Here is a 16,993-nt window from a genome sequence, read left to right on the forward strand (position 1 = left end):
AGATAGTACAACTACGTAAAAGTAAAGGTACATTTTGTAAAAGAATTAGTAAATTAGTATCTTTCCTTAATCATAAAGTCATTATTCAAATAAAACTAGTAGGGCAGTTAACATGCATAAGTTCAGAGGAGAAGTCTTGAACTGCTGAATATGCATATGATTGGTTTTAAACTTATATTTGTATTCATGGAAGTTCTAAGATATATAAAGGACTAAATAAACTGAATTAATGCAGCACCCTGATTTTGAATTTAAATTTTGCAACATGTAAAGTACTTAAGGAAACTTGCTATTTTTGGCAGGAAGTTAGACATTGCTACATATCCCCATTATAAAAGGTAGGCTGTATGTGGATTTAGCCACAGCTGCTATTGAAAAGAATGGTTGAAAGGATTGGAAAGAATTTAGGCATATTAAATTGTGAACAATGGTAAGAGGAACTAGCTGATAATTGGGTTCCTTCAGCTAAAAGAATTGTTAATTATTCCGGCAGTATTGTGCATGTAGCATTTAGCAGAGTATTTTGTAATAAATCTTAGTGTTTTGGATACTTTGAAATTTACAGTTCATAACAGGGAAGATGATCCAGTTGTAAGCTGGGAGAATGAGTTCTTGATTTGAAGTGTATAACTTGTGTACTAAAGTACTTCTCAGAAATAAATGCTTTTTTTGCATATTTGTTAGTGTATTCCATGTCTGCCACATGTGCTTCTTGCAGTATTAGCATCTTCTGCATTTAGAGAAATAATCACTTCTAAGTCATACTGTGCAACCTGCACTTGTAAATTCACGGAATATTCCAAGTTGGAAGGGTCCTACAAGGTCAGCTCTTAGGTGAATGGGCCATACAGGGACCAAACCCAGGAGCTCGGCATTGTTAGCACCATGCTCTGACCAGCTGAGCTCATCTCAGGGTAAATGTGCTTGGCCAGCCTCCAGCCTTCTGAAGTGCTGATAGAGTACAGATTTACAAGGCACAGTGATTTGATGTCAGGACATGACCTCCTCAGTTAAACCAAGATCGATAAATTTTTACTGAAGATGTGAAGTTAGATTTTTATTCCAGTTAGATAGTGTTAAATAGTAGATTTAATTAAGAATTGCTATGACAATGCAAATGACAGTCTATTATGTCTATATTGTAACATATAAAAATGCAGCCATGTAATGAAGCTGACCTTGTGTCTTATCTTAATTGCAAACTCTGCTTGTTGCCAACTATGATCTTTTACTTGAAAAGATACAAGTCTTCGTGTGTGTGTGTCTGAATGTGAAGCAGAGTAGTTTTCACTAGTTACAGAAGAACTATCTGTTCAATATGAATGTAAATGGGGTGGTAACACAGCCTACAGTCAGTATAGAACTGAGTGAAAGAACAACTTTCAATCAAAAACTCGCCTATAGCCGTATCACAGCCTGGCTGTTGGGCAGCAGAGTGCTTAGGAGAAAACAAGAAAGTGTTTTTCCCATTTCCTGTAGTTAGGTTAGCTGGAGTGCTAGGTACACAGTCTTGCTGCAGACATCTCTTTCCCATAAAGGATTAGAAGACTCAGCCAGTGCCACAACTTCTCAAGATACTATTTCTACCTTCTATTGCACTCTCCAAAGTAAAAGTAAGTAGAAAACTGTCACAAATAAAAGGTACAGTCAACATGGATTTTATTGTTACAGGCAGATGTACTCCATTTTATTTGTTCAGTAAGATATTTTTGAAGTCAAAATAGGTTTGAATTAAACCTGGAGGCCCAGCAATATTCAAGGAGTACAGTACAGATGAACTGATAGTTTACCTTTGGTTGTTACCTCTTGACTTTCTGAAGAGAATCTACTGCTTTGTTCCATAATAAAATTAGACTAGTTACAGTACAGTTGCAAGCTATGGCACTTATTTCTTGAGCTTCAGTATAGGCAGGTTCTGGCAAATAGCATGTCTTGTAACTTGGTCCACAGTTAGCTTCTGCTGTTGGGCACTGATTGGTTTTGCAGGCACATAGAACTTGGAAGGAGAGAGTAGCTAGCTTCTTATTCCTTTGTAGATGCTTCTATAGTGGTCAAATGTATTTCTAAAGAAAAAAACTGTTTAAGTGTATAATTAGTAGCTTCTGTTAATTGTATATGCACTGATTGTAGATGATACTAATGCAGAAATACTTATAAGCTTTACCAAAGATCCAAACTTTGCCCTTTTCCACTGTGCCAGCTGTTAGATTTTTCCTGGTCTGCTCAGTAACACTTCCTTCTTCCAGTACATGCTGCTTTTTTTTTCTAACCTTTGCTTATTTTTCCTTTACATAGAAAAGAAGTCAGACCAGATGCTACTCATTTGGGGGGTGGGGGGGCAATTACTATTATGTTAACAGAGATGCAGTGTTGAATTTTCCTGGACCTGCAGTGCTGATGTTCAAGCCCTTCAGTACCTAACAATTGTTACTTTTGGATAATGTATTGGAGCTGAGGCAATCCACAGAAAAGCGAAGTGCCATTCTGGTTTATCCAAGACAGTGTCAACAAGCTACAAACATTTATGCTTTAAGACTGCTTACTAGAGATTGGTTTACAAGATCAGAGGATAGAATTGAATCATAAATGTATTCACTTAAATATCTAGTAATATCAAAGCCGTGATATACCAAAACAAAAAGAAGCTTAGGTTGAAGTGGTGGCAGTGCAGTAGCGTGAAAGCAATGGCTTCACACATTACAAGCTTATCAAAGCCTATACCACAACTGATTTTAAATAGAAAGAAATTAAGGTAATTCCAAAGAAGACATCTCATATGGTCTTCTCACATCTCACCTTCACCTCCCTCTACAGTCTTAGCCTTCACTGATTATGGGGATTTTTGCATGCTGTTTAGAGGTAGTGACTTTTTTGTCTCTCAAAAATATGCTGCCAGAACAGGAAGGATGATTCAGTATCAGAGACAAGGATGTACTGCCAGAACAAGGAGGAAAATTAGAGACTAGTTACAGCACTCTTCCATTCAAGAGATAACAGAAAGGCCTAAGTTAATAACAGACATTTGAAAGAATTTAGCTGTTGAAACAGAGTAAATTATTTGACCTAACATGACCGGAAAGCTTTAAAAAGATTTTTTTTTTCTTTTTCAGAATTATAGAGCAAGTCTGTATTGGGACATGAAAATGTTCATCCTTAATAGTCCCATGGTGCCAGCTCTTCTGTTCATGGGCAGTTTGTTTCCAGGTAGGTATCCTCTTCAAACTTCCTCAGAGCTGATTGGTAGCAAAGACTGTAATGCTAAAAGAACTTGCATAGATCTAGTAACTCCAACCTGGAACACTACCTAACAGTAATGAGCTGCACAGTTAACTAATTCAAATTCCCTTAGGATGTAAGGCTGTTCTCTTCCATTTCCTAGGTAGGAGTTGTATTAGATCCATGAAAACAGTACTCTTAACATGTGTACCAGAGCCACACAGGTATGAGATGAAATACTGTTGGGAGAATACCATGTTGGACACTGGAAGCCCACATGTTCAAACTGAAGTTGCTGTTCTACTTCCAGGGTTGGATCACAGGTGTGGAAAAAATGCAGTTAGATTTGAGGTCTCTGTTTCAGTCACTCTGAGCATTGCCTTTCTAAGGTTTTGGCTTTCAAATAAGGCTAATACCTATTATGACTCTCACCTGCTACAACGTCCTGAAGCAGAACAATATCTGAGAGAATGTTTTTTTGAGCAAAACCAGTAATTAAAGTTTACTAGTCAAGTTATTTTTCAAAGCATTTTCTGATTTTCTAGCTATTAATTAAAACTTTATAGAATCATTTAGATTGGATGAGACCTTTAAGATCAAGTCTAGCTGTTAACCTAGTACTGAAGTCCAACAGTAATTATCCATGTCCCTAAGCACCATTTACACATCTAAATACCTTCAGGAATGGTGACTATAGCTAATACAAGAGTGGCCCTAGGCATTAAATGAGAGATACCTCTCAATTAGTGGATTCTTCCAGGTCAACAACTTCCCTTCTTATCACCTGCAGTTGATCTCCCTATATTTTGTTACTATCTTTGAATGGCAGCTGCAAAGGACTCTGGTGAGCAGCTAGAACAGCCTCCTGCCTTACAGAGGACTCCTTTCACCAGCAACATTCCACCACCTCTAGCCATTCTGATCTAGTGTCACCACACTATGCTTTATAGAGGTTTTACAGAAAATTACTAACTAGAATTAGTTATTTAAAACAAGCATACAAAGCATGTGCATCTCAAAGTCAATAGAATAAAGTGAGATAATGATTGCTGCTGTATTTTTTTCATGCTGAATTTGGGTAACTAAATCTGTATTTAGCCAACATGCTTTAAAATTACACGGGTGTAATTTTACTCTAGGTAAAATTTTACCACTTTACTCTAGGTGTACTGAAATGAAGAGTTGTTTTCTGGTACTTGAGTTTGATGGTTTTTCTGTAGATGTTCAAAGTAAAAGGAGTATAAACCCGATGGAAGAAGGCTGTAGACTTCAAATGCAGACATATGTAATCTGCAGAACAGGACATTTCTGGAAGCTGAGTAGGAAATGAGGCTGCAATCCACTTTGTTTCTTGCTGCTGTGGAGGTAGACTAAAAATCCATTTAACTCACCAATTGCATAGTAGTGAGCATGTGGAAATTTGCACTTAGCGATGCATTTGGAGCATTATCAAGCTCTGCAGATTTCAGCACCACTCCTGCTGTAGTCAATACTTCTTAAGGCTCCAGCTTCTGCCATCAAAAGGCTTTAATAAAAGTTTCCATTTCTGCTTGCTGAAAAAAAGTTTGGTGTAATAAAATAAGCACTGGCTCAGAGAGAAGGAAATAAATTTTTCACTAGTGAACTAAGGAAAAAAAGTATTGAGGGACAATGTCACAAGTTAATTGCTATGTTGCTTTTTGTAATACATAATTTCCAAAATTAATTACTCCAAGATAATTGGAGAGAACTCTGTGACTTATAGTTGATAGTGCAGCAATGTTAGCCTTTTATTTTAGGTCAGAAGTGAGGTTTTGAAACAAGTCTTCATTGTTCCTACTTACTGTGCTTTGGTTCACATTACAGAATAATGGGCCCTGCTAACTGACATGGGTACAGTCAGTCAGCTCCACCCAGCCATGTTCTTCCATCCAAAAAGAGTGACTAATCCCAGACCACAGCAGGACTGACTAAGACAATAACTGAGTCTGTGCTGGCCCTGGGGAGAGTTCTTTGCCCTGCCCTCAGGCAGAGCTTTGAGGGCCAAAGCAGGGTCTAATAGTCCTAGAAAAATGCCAAGTGTTTGGTCAGTCCTGAGCAAGCTGGGGGCTCATGTACATGTGGCAGGAAGAACATGGACAGAATTGCATCAACCATCTTCACCCACCCCCCAATTTTTACTGGATTTAATACTGCAGATATATCCGATAACTCCACCATTCTTGCAGTTGTCCTAATTAGGAAGCCCACATCTTGTTCCTTCCTTGAATGTTTGGAGAGAATAGAAGTGACATCCAGTAATGGCACTGATTCAGTTACTCACTGTCTTTATCTCCGATATGCTCGATCCTGATGAAAAGCAGCCTCTCTCTGAGCATCATAGTCCAATTCTGCTTGCTTTTCCTGCTCTTTTCTTGCCTGCTTTTCAGCCTGATGAAGGGAATAATAAAGCTTACTATTTTGTTCTCAACATCACCATCATCTAAAGCTGAGAGAGGATAAAAGCTTACAGAAGGTCTGCAGCATTCTTAGTTGATACTTGGCACTTACCATCTCTCCCCACATCTCTCTCCCCTGCCATATGGCCCCAGAAAGGGTACATTAAATAGCTGAGTGAACATCAGCATTAGCTGCTGCTCGTTGGTGACCTACCCAGAAGATACAGGAGGACAGCAGTGCATGGTTGAAAAAATGTCATAATGGCACAGCACAGGATCTGATCTGTCATTGTTGATCTCTTATTACCAGCCCTCACAGTAATCCTCCCTGACTCACATGGGCCAAGTCAGCCTGGAAGAGGCTTCTGTTCTACTGCTCTAAGAGGAGGTCCATAAACCTCTGAAACGTGTATCATGCACTATCAACTTTTCAGCAGTAACCTTCTCACTCCACAAACAAGCTGCTTTTGGTCCATGGGTACAGTCAGTCACCTCTCCAAAATCAGCAGCTGCAGTGCATACAGGTAAAAACCAAACAAAAAACACGTCCATCACACCCACAGCAGCCTTCCTCTTTCTCTTCTAGCCAAGATGTCTAGTACTATGGGTTTAGAAGTGTGCTCCTTTCTGAAGGGGCTGACAGGGTACAGCTTTTCTGTTTACCATTTGCTGGATCTGAATTTTCTGTACTTCCATGTTTGCATCACGTTGTCTCTGTTTCTTGGCTTTTTCCATTTCCAGGTAGATGCCATCTTCTGTCATCCACTGATTACGATCCTTCTCACCCTCTTCTTTTTCCTGTCTCTCATTTTCCTCCTTCATCTTCATCTGTAGTTTACAAAACACACAAAAAAGTTAACCAAGGAGCTGGCCTGCTAAGCTGGAAGTGGTATCTCTCTGCAGAAGCAGCCCTGTATCAGCGCTCTGATAAGCACGGTCACTGTGGCTGGCCAGTGTCCAAGCCCAGGGTTTTCAGCAGCCCTGGCAGATGTGTGCCCAACACAGAAGGGAAAAGGGAGAGGGGGCTCCAGGAAGGTGTCAGCAGACTTGCTGAAGCCTGCTGATGCATGGCACCAGAGTCACCAACTGTGATCTGGGTCAGGCTCCTCAGCTGGACTAAGCAGTGCAGAGTTTGCACAAATTATGAAGAATTACAGAGCCTTCCAAGTCTAATTTTTTTTGAGGAGAGGATCACCACATACACTGCTTGCACCTTTCTTAAGTATTTAGTTCTAAAACTGTAGATGATAAATGAGAAGCACCTGGTGAGAACCTGCATGTGTGTCTTACTCCAGATGACTGAACTAGAAACTATGGCATTTCCAAACACTATTCTTGCATACAAGTATATGACAGAGGAGCAAGAATAGCCCACACTTCTTACCACAGTGGCTCTGTGTTCTTCAATAGATTCAATGGCAGCCTTTTTTTTTCTTTCTTTCTCTTTGTTTTTCATTTGGTACTCAACTTCTACCTCTGCAGCTCCTCTAGCAAGACGATCATCTTCAACCTTAAATGCCTCATTCATCTGTGCAGTTAATTGTTCAAAAGCTTTGTCCTTATGCTTCTGTATCATCCTGCAGGAGAACATGAGCTACTGTAACATACCAGGACATCTGCTCAGATTACCAGAGGCAACTGGTAACTGTTGCTTCTAACACCAGCAATCCTACTTCCACCCCCAACAGCACCAATTACTACTGGAACCAGCAGGCATTTTTTCTGCACTTTCTACTTCAAATTTTAATTACAGAAAACTTGCTTGCATCGAAGTTTTGCTGAGAATAATGTTTGTCACAAAATGAAATTGCAAGTTTGAATCTTAACACTGAAAATTATCCCTGGACCCACCTGTTAGTCTCTGCATGTTTTTCTCTTGTCAGATCAGCCATCATTTCTTTTCCTTTAATATAAGCCTTAATCCGATCATCATCTTTGTCTTCTTTTTGTTTCTCTTCAGCTTTAAATATTTTCTGTTCAGCTACATATTCCTGTTTAAATGGAAAACTACTTTTATTTTCATGTAGAATGAGATTTTGGAAACGTGAACTAAAACCAAATTCTAGCAAATACTTCAGGCCTAGCCTATAATAAGGAGTTCTTTATATCAGTAGAGAAGCTATAGAAGATAGAAACCCAGAGATAAAATTCTCATGATCTACTTATCACAAACTACAACAAAAGTAAAACTAGTATGTGGTTGCAGCCCCAGGCTTAGAATATCTTTATATTCTCTGCTCTACCTTCCCAGTGTCTCCAACTGTACTGTTCCCATCCTCTATATCATTCATATGGTGCAGGCTCTGAAGGGCTCAAACACTAAGTCTGTAGAACCATCAAAATGTAAAGCATAAGGCATTTTGTAATGACTCAGAAATGGCACTTGTATAGCTTGGCAGTATGTATAGCTTTTGTTGCATATACAAGGTTGGGGGGAAATGGGGGAAAATTTGTATATTTGGGGTGAGGAGTATGGAAGGAAAAAAAGCAAGTAGGGTTTTAGCGGGAATTCTCTCCTTTTACTCCCTTACATGGCAAATGACTCATCACAGTACCTCTACTTCAGTTTCCCTGCTCAAGCAGGCATTGGCAGGGAAACAGTACATGTGGTAAGTAGGTCATCACCAAGTTTAAAAGATATTGTCATCCTCAGGCTATTCCCTCTCTCTAACAAAGAAAAATGGACTTAGAGCAAGTACATGAAACCTAAATCCAGTTCTCAAGTCAAGGACAATCTCCTTGCTGACTCTAGCAGACTTTGTCCACTGTAGACCAGTCAAAGCTCAGGTGCCACATTGCAACTTCCAAGAGGTCTTTCTCAAAAGTACAGAGGAAAGACATGGTCTGCAACTGACAGGGTAGGCATTTGATCCCATGCTGCTAAAACTGTCAGCAAAGACCCTGTTGCCCACAGGCCTCTTTATTTGTTGGCCAAGTCCAGCCATCACAGCCAAGGTGAAATACGCATTTTGAACTGTCTGCTTTCCTGCTACTTACATGATGCAGCCTCTGGCATTCAACTTTTTTCTCCTGTTCCTTTTCTTTTTCTCTCTGAATTTCCAGTTGGTACAAGTCATGTGATCGCTGTATTTGTTCCCCTTCTCTTTTCTTTTCTTGTTTGGCCAAATCTGCCTGATCCTTGTGCTCCTTTATTCTGAATCAGAAAAGGGAAGTGAATAAATGATCTAGGGACAACATGAAGTAATAATGAACAGATACAGATTATGCACATCTACAGGCACCTTAACAGTAAAAATTCCTGACACTTTGAAGTAAAATATCAGAGATCAAAACCAGAATCAGTTTCTATAAGCTAGCTCCAAATTCTCTGGCCAAAGGTCAGTTTGTCTGAGGGTGCTAGGGAAGTCTGTACTAGCAAAAGCGAATATGACCAGTGTATGGACTCAAATACTAGACTGAATTTGATTAGCCAGTTTAATTGTTATCCCACTCCCTGTACAACCTGGGCCCTTGCCAGCAAGCAGTCTTCTAAGCAGTACACAGAGCACTGTGCAAGACAAGGCTACGATGCCCATGCTAGCTGGAAGTGTGAAGGCTTCTAGGCTGGGGAAGCAGCAATAATGAGACAAGCCACATGCTCTCAGTGCCAGAATTGAGCCAGTCTTGTTGGATGTATTAGGATACACATAGCCCCTGACAGCAAGAGACGTTTCTGAAGCTGGAGAACAGTTATGGAGGAACCACAGAGTGAGGAAAGGTGACAGGTTTTCCATCCACGACGTGAGGATGTTCTGAAAGCCTCGTTCAAAAGCAGTGAGCCACGCAGCCCCGGGCATGGCACGCGGGTTAGCGCCAGAGAGCCGCCCTTCCCGCGGGCCGTGCAGCCGGGTCCCGCCCGGGCCGGGCTGGCCACGGGAAGTTTTCTAACCCAAACCGTCCCCCGCCCCACTCCCGCGGCCCCGCCGCCTGACTCACTGCGCCAGCTGCTCCTGGGCCACGGCCCGGCGGCTCAAGTAGCGGCCATGCTCCCTCTCTGCGTCCTGGCGGGCGGCGTCCGGCCCATCGCGGTCCATCGTCGGCCCTTCTTCGCCGCTTCTGCGGAGACGGAACGTCTGCGAGAGAGAAGGAGGGATCCTCGCCGACGGCCCGCTTCTCCCGGGAAATCGGGGCTTCTTCCGCCGCCCCGCTCAAAGGCGGTGGCCACAGCGAGCAGTGTCCGCGGGAACGCCCCGGCGCCCAGGCGGGAGAATGGCACCGGAATGGGCGGCGGGTGCCGCGTCGCGAGTGCTGGAGCGGCACCGCGCCCTGCCCAGCCCCGCCCCCCGGGAGCTGCGGGCGGGCACTGCCCTCTGTGTCACTCACGAGGGGAAGCAAGGAAGCCAGTCTGACCGGGAGACCGGGCCCTTCTCCGCAGCCAGTTCGTGAACAACTCCTTTCCCCGCGGCGCGCCTGTACCTGGTAAGAGGCTGAAATGGCCCCTCCGCCTGTGTCCTTCTGCTCCGGCCGCGATCCGCTCCCGCCGGTTCGCCGGCGCCGTGCAGCTCGGCCTGGCTCTGTGCGCTGCCGCGCCTCACACGAACCTTCGCCCCTCCAGGCCTGCCTGTTGCGGGGGCCTAGAGCCCTTGGCGGCCCTGGGATCTGGATGAGGAGGTCGGGCCTCCGTCTCCTTCCAGGAATTCATCCCTTGCCTTGCCTGGAAGAGACTCCTCGAGAAGGTGATTGCTGCACCTGGGAAGGACAACATCCACCTTACACCCAGCGTTTTTAGTGTAGGAGAGGTAAAGCCAGTTCTGCTTGGCCCTCACCTTGCTAGAGGTACCTTGCCTCCGGGGTAGCCTCACATCTTCCTCGAAGTCCTGTCTTTCTCCAAGGCCTGCTGCTTTCGGTAGCTAGGCTGAGGAATTTGAGGATACACCAAAGACTCACTTTTAAAACTAAAATATTGGCAACCATCCTTTTTATTTAAGGGCTTGTATTATTTTCTAGTTTGCCCAGCAGAGACTGGCAGCTGTGGAGCACAACAAAACAAAGCTTCAGGTTTCTTGGACTTTGTTTCCAGTGGGCACCTGGATAGAGGGATACCCTGTTTAAAGCCCACGGTACTGGTGGAGGAAGTCATTGCAGGAACCCCAACAGTCCAAGGCAAGGAAATGATGTCAACATTTCACCAAAGAAACCTAAGCTTAAGGAGGGAGTTGTGTCTGTGGCTTGGGTGTTGCTGAGTAAATCTGCTGAGAAATCTGAGATACAATTTAGGTCACATCTATTTACCACAGACTGAATTGCTGTTAGTCTTTTTAAAAGAACAGCCCAACCATGTTGTATCCTGTTGATGTGCTGATTTTGTAGGCCCTATTTACAGCTATATCAGGACCTATTTGACTCTTTGGTGACCTTTTAAGGGCTGTGATCAAATCACATTAATATTTTCAAGTAATAAAACTAATTTATATAATGACATTCGTTTTTCAGACATAGTTGCAAAATGCTACCAAAACAGCACGCCATAACTATTCTAACTTTCACATATGTTCTCTTTTTTTCTTCCACTGTTGTTGTTTTGGTTTGGTCTTTTCAATTATGGGGAATAATTAACTGCAAGTAGACTAGTGAGAAATGTGACTATTTGCTGTGGGAATTCATAGTGTAGACCTGAAAAACCTGGGACAGTGAATTTTTAGAACAATGAATATTAAAAATATAAAAGAAATAGTGCGCTTTTGGCTGGAACAGGTTACAGTGACAGTCAATTATATAACATGAATTCCTGTCTCAAGTTAAATAAACTAACATTCATGAAACACAAGCTGGGGATTTTTGAGAATATAACCCCTTATATGGCAATCTTTTATTTTTTCAAATGGGCTCCAGATTCATGGTATATATTTGATATAAATCATTTACAGTGTAACTCTACCTGTAAGGTTCAAAAGCATATTTTTTTAACTTGAAAACAACTTCTGCCTTTCCTTGGTGGATAGTTTAAACGTTATTTCATGGTTTTGCTTCTTGAGCAGCATTACAGCTACAACAAGGTAACTGGGTCCCAACCTGGAATTATATGTTTGGAAACTAGTATTTATTTCTTATCTTCTCAGAAAAATGGCCCATGTCCAAGTCCTCTTTCACCTTTGCATGCTTTGAGAAGAGGATAAAGATGATGTGTAGTCTTGGACTCTGTTTCGATTACTTGCTTTGCATATTTCTGAAATTCATGCTTTTTAGAAAGTGCAATAGCCTCTCTCTGAGCATCATAGTCCAATTCTGCTTGCTTTTCCTGCTCTTTTCTTGCCTGCTTTTCAGCCTGATGAAGAAAAGGGAATAATAAAGCTTACTATTTTGTTCTCAACATCACCATCATCTAAAGCTGAGAGAGGATAAAAGCTTACAGAAGGTCTGCAGCATTCTTAGTTGATACTTGGCACTTACCATCCCTCCCCACATCTCTCTCCCCTGCCATATGGCCCCAGAAAGGGTACATTAAGTAGCTGAGTGAACATCAGCATTAGCTGCTGCTCTTTGATGACCTGCCCAAAAGATACAGGAAAGTAGCAGTAGAACATTTAGCACAGAACAGGACGTGATCTATCCTTGCAAACCAGCCTTGATTGGCACCAATACTCTGAAGAGGCTGGTCCCCAACACCAGCATATGCCAAGTACACGTGATTAAAAACAACCCAACAAACACAAAAAATCCAAACAAAACAGCAAACTTCCTCTCTTTCTCTTAGCAGGAGCTAGTGCTATTGGTTTAGATGCATGCTTCTTTCTGAAGGGATTAACAGGGTACAGCTCTTCTATTTACCATTTGCTGGATCTGAATTTTCTGTACTTCTCTGTTTGCCTTGTGTCGTCCATGTTTTTTGGTGTTTTCCATTTCCTGGTAGATGCGAGCATTTTCCATTAACACATCACGTTCTTTTTCAGCCTCTTCTTTTTCCTGTCTCTCATTTTCCTCCTTCATCTTCATCTGTAGTTTACAAAACACACAAAAAAGTTAACCAAGGAGCTGGCCTGCTAAGCTGGAAGTGGTATCTCTCTGCAGAAGCAGCCCTGTATCAGCGCTCTGATAAGCACGGTCACTGTGGCTGGCCAGTGTCCAAGCCCAGGGTTTTCAGCAGCCCTGGCAGATGTGTGCCCAACACGAAGGGGAAAGGGAGAGGGGGCTCCAGGAAGGTGTCAGCAGACTTGCTGAAGCCTGCTGATGCATGGCACCAGAGTCACCAACTGTGATCTGGGTCAGGCTCCTTGGCTGGAGTAAGCAGAAGTAAGATCAGCCCAAGTTTCTTACCACAGTGGCTCTGTGTTCAGCAATAGATTCAAGGGCAGCCTTTTGTTTTGCTTCTTTCTCTTTGCGGTTTTTTTCTTGTTCAGCTTCTATTCTTGCAACATCTCTAGCCAGTCGAACACCTTCCATCTTTAATCCCTCACCCATGTGTTCAGCTAATCGACGAATCATTTTGTCTTGTCGTTCCTGTGCTAGTCTGCAGAAGAACATGAGCTTCCGTAACATACCAGGGCAACACACCTGGGTCTACCTGAAGGTACCAAACTCAGCAATCCTGCTTCTAGAGTTCCCTCTTCTTGCCACACAGGCTGGCCCACCCACCCAATTTATGATCTCCTGTTCCTCCTGTTTTGTTTATTTTTATATAATCTGATTTAGCAAATAAATGTTCCCTGTATTATTGTATCACTAGTTTCTGTTGCAATAATGAGCTGGATCACTCAGTAAGGATTCCACCTAGCATCTTGCCATCAGGAGAGGAATGTTGGAAGTATTGGCCAGAAGCTGGAAGGGAAGAAAACTCTTAGATTGGCTCAGTGGTATCATCATGTTTTACCCTCAATGTTAAATTGATAAAATATCTCCCCTTAATAAGACCATGAGGTAGTTAATTAATGTATGTGCCTTGTTAAGAAGTCAAATAATTTTTCTTGATCTGTCTCAGAGAAATACAGCTATTGTCATAAATATTTTCATCAAGGATCTTAATTGTCTTTAATTGTTGAGGAGTTGGAGGCTGGGCAGGCCATATGGAAAATCACTTTTCCCAATACACTGGTGCAAAGCTTTGCACTTTCATAAGCCTCTGTACTTTGAAGGGTGGAGAGATTGCTCCCTCACACTCTTACTAAGGAACCTGTGAAAAAATTTCCTTTTTCTCCTGAATTCCCTGCTTTCCCTATCAGTAGAATTTAGAATAACTTTTTAGAACAACTGTTGATTGTGTTACATCATTAGTCTGAATGATCTGAGAACAACTACAGTATAATTTTTAGATTATTTATAATTTATACCCTAGCATTGTACCTACCTACGCATTTCAGCTTCTTTCTTTTTTCTCATATTGGCAATAATTTCCTTTGCTTTAAAATGAGCTTTGATCCGATCATCTTCTTCCATTTGTTTTTGTTCCTCTATTGCTTTGATTATTTTCTGGTCATTTACATACTCCTGTATGGGCAAAATTGTCCTGATGTAACAGATGACATGTAGAATATCTGGACCTGGGGTAGCAGCTTACAGGAATCACACCCTATTCCTCCCCCTCAAGTTCTTTCAAAAACAGAAGAGAGGAAAGGGATTCTCAGGAACGGAGAGAGAAGACAGGAAAGGGATGCTTCCACTTACTTCTGCCTCCCTATTCAGACATGCATCAAGAGGAGGTAGATGTGAGGATGGGGAAAAGGAATTGAGCATCAAACAGCTGCTTCTCAGGTCCATTGCACAAAAAAATTGCTGTGAGATGCAGAGAACATTATTCCATGCTCCCACTGACACACGTGGGCAACAGGGACGGTGAGTGGCAGGGGACTGTCCAACCACCACACACAGATCATTCAGCTCCTGGCCCCACCTCATCCAAAACTATCCCAGTCTAAGAGCTTAATCCAAAACACAGCTGAAGAGGAGGTTTCTATACCTCTATGTAAAAAACCAACTGTCTTTTGCATGCTAGCCAGAACTGTTCTGAGGCACTTCTTGTTTGTACTTAGTAGGATGCCTTTAAAGATGAAATGAGATGGCAGCAGGTCTTGGCTAAATTCCTAAACCTCTCCAATCATAAAGTGAAGTTCAACAGATACATTCTGTCTCTGTCTAGTCCCTCTTTCTAACAAAGAAAAATGGGCTTAAAACAGCAGGAATGTGAAACTTAAATCCAGGTCTCAAGTCAAGGAGATATTCCATGATGTCTACAGCCAAATCTTTAACCATAAACCAGTCAAAGCATCAAGTGCCAACATCTCTTCAGACAACAGGAGTGGCCTCCCAAGAGGTCTTTCTCAGAAGCACAGAGGAAAGACATGGCCTGCAACTGGCAGGGTAGGCATTTGATCCATGCTACTAAAGCTCTCAGCAAACCCCCTGTTGCCAGTAGACCCCTGTATTTGTGGGCTGAGTCCAACCATCACAGCCGAGATGAAACAAGCATTTTGAACTGTCTGCTTTGCTGCTACTTACGTGATACAGCCTCCTGCGTTCAACTTTTTCCTCGTGTTTCTTTTCTTCTTTTCTCTGAATTTCCAGTTGGTACAATTGGATCGATCTCTGTATTTCTTCTTCTTCTCTTTTGTTTTCTTGTTTGGCCAGATCTGCCTGATGCTCACGCTCTTTTATTCTGAATTGGAAAAAGGTGAATAAATGGTCTAGGAACTGCATGAAGTAATGAACTGCATAACCATAGGTACCTTGCAGTAAGGAGTATGATACTTTGAGTTGAAGGTAGGTAGAATATCAGAGGTAAATAACAGCATGACTGTTGGTAATGGTAGCCCTGGTAGAAATGAGTTACATGGTATGCTCACAGTTAGCAGTCTCGTGGTGACAATTTTTAGCTGGATGACTCATTAGCACCACTGCATTGGTAACACTCTGGCCTATATCTGCAGCATCCTTGGAGAACAAGATTTCCCAGTATGACCCACCATACCTGTGTTCCTTCCAGGCATGCAGGCAGCAGCTTAAGCTGGTAGTGTTCTATACTAACTTCTGCAAGGATTCATGTGTTGTGCCTGGATTATGTAAGACCAGACTGTGAACCCTTCCTCTGCCTCGGGAAATTTGATTCCTCTATCAGACCACCAGGGCCAGTCCTATAAATACCACCAGGGACCCCTCTGTAAGATTTACAGAAGAGCTGAGAGAAGGAATAGAAGTGACAGTAATGCCTTCTCTTGTTGTGCAGTCTGGAAGCTTGTTATGGGTAAATGGAAAATCTAATTTAACCTTTTCCTTGTCTGGAACAAAAACTAAGAAATACACCTAAAATTCATTAACAACATATGGATAGTGAATTGACTAAAACCTGCTGATGTTTGCCAGAGGTGATTTTGCATGCAGATTGTTGGCAACTAAAAAGGCATATAGCTTTTCCATTTTGGGCAAGATCTCCTGTGATCTTCCTTTAAAAGAGTGGCATTTGTGAATCAAATTATTAGTAAGTTTCTGTAAAAACCTCATAGAATGTATTTTTAGAAGAGTTTAAGTAAATAATGAAGTAGGGTTGTTTTTAATTATTACTTACTGTTCTAGCTGATCTTTGCGTAGCGCCTGTTGATTCATATAATGCTGATGTGCTTTTTCTTGCTCGCTGAGAATGTATTCTTTAAATTGACGTTGCCCTTCTTCATAATCCTTCTTTTTGCTGTCAACTAATCTGGACTTTTGAAATTCAACTTGAGCATCTCTTTCTTTTAGGACCTTAGTAAGTAGAAGTGCACTCTGCAAGAGAACATTTAAAGTCATTTTCATGTTCAGAAGTCTTTAAAGACATTCAGTACAATTTCAATTTTAAAAATATAAGTTGTCAACAAACATGGAACTGTCTCATTCTGTCGTCTTGATAACCTAGGTAGGTTTTTACACGATCGATAACCTCCTTCCGTTTTGCTGCTTGAAACTGTGCTTCTTCTAAATCAAGTAACTTTCTTTCTTCCTCTTCCTTTTCTTCACGTAATTTTTTGGCTTGAAGTTTCTGTTGTATCAGGCTCTACAGTGCAGACAAAATTAGAAATCACATTTAAATTTTGGATTGGTTTTTTATTTTGCATTTTAGCTTTAAGTAAAAAAAGTAAATGTTTATGTTAGATATTAAATGCATTTAAATGGCATTTAGTTAAAATACATATTCAAAAGCAAATGTTAAACAAAGGGAGTACACCAAGAAATGTTACTATGAGTGGTTTTGTATATATAAAAGTGACTACCCTTGTTTACAAATGTACTTACCACAGTGGCATTGGGTGGGTCTTTTCCAGCAGCTTTGGAGTCCCAGTGCACTTCTTCCTGTTCTTTCTTCTCATCAATGTGTGCTGCTTCTCTAGTGCTGCCCTGAATCCTTTCCCATTCTGCTTTTGGGAATACAATTACCTGACGAAGATCTGCTTCATTTG

The 16,993-nt window shown here is 41.7% G+C and overlaps 1 protein-coding gene across 1 annotated transcript in view; it reads right to left on the reverse strand.

The window, feature by feature from the left end:
- Positions 1–1,642: 1,642 nt before the first annotated feature.
- Positions 1,643–16,993, reverse strand: part of CCDC173 (coiled-coil domain containing 173) — a 16,044-nt gene continuing 693 nt past the window's right edge. The window contains exons 2-11 of the mRNA XM_042040530.1: positions 16,830–16,993; positions 16,417–16,590; positions 16,126–16,322; positions 15,063–15,219; positions 13,915–14,054; positions 12,888–13,080; positions 12,402–12,566; positions 11,833–11,898; positions 5,519–5,559; positions 1,643–4,769 (exon numbers count right to left, since the gene is read on the reverse strand). Of these exons, the coding sequence (XP_041896464.1) occupies positions 5,524–5,559; positions 11,833–11,898; positions 12,402–12,566; positions 12,888–13,080; positions 13,915–14,054; positions 15,063–15,219; positions 16,126–16,322; positions 16,417–16,590; positions 16,830–16,993 (1,292 nt within the window). The 3' untranslated portion in view covers positions 1,643–4,769; positions 5,519–5,523. The remainder of the gene's footprint in view (positions 4,770–5,518; positions 5,560–11,832; positions 11,899–12,401; positions 12,567–12,887; positions 13,081–13,914; positions 14,055–15,062; positions 15,220–16,125; positions 16,323–16,416; positions 16,591–16,829) is intronic.

Source organism: Corvus kubaryi, unplaced genomic scaffold (genome assembly GCF_017639235.1).
Source record: "Corvus kubaryi isolate FWS band 111438036 unplaced genomic scaffold, C.kubaryi_AGA036_p1.0 37396, whole genome shotgun sequence".
In the NCBI taxonomy this organism is placed as follows: Eukaryota; Metazoa; Chordata; class Aves; order Passeriformes; family Corvidae; genus Corvus; species Corvus kubaryi.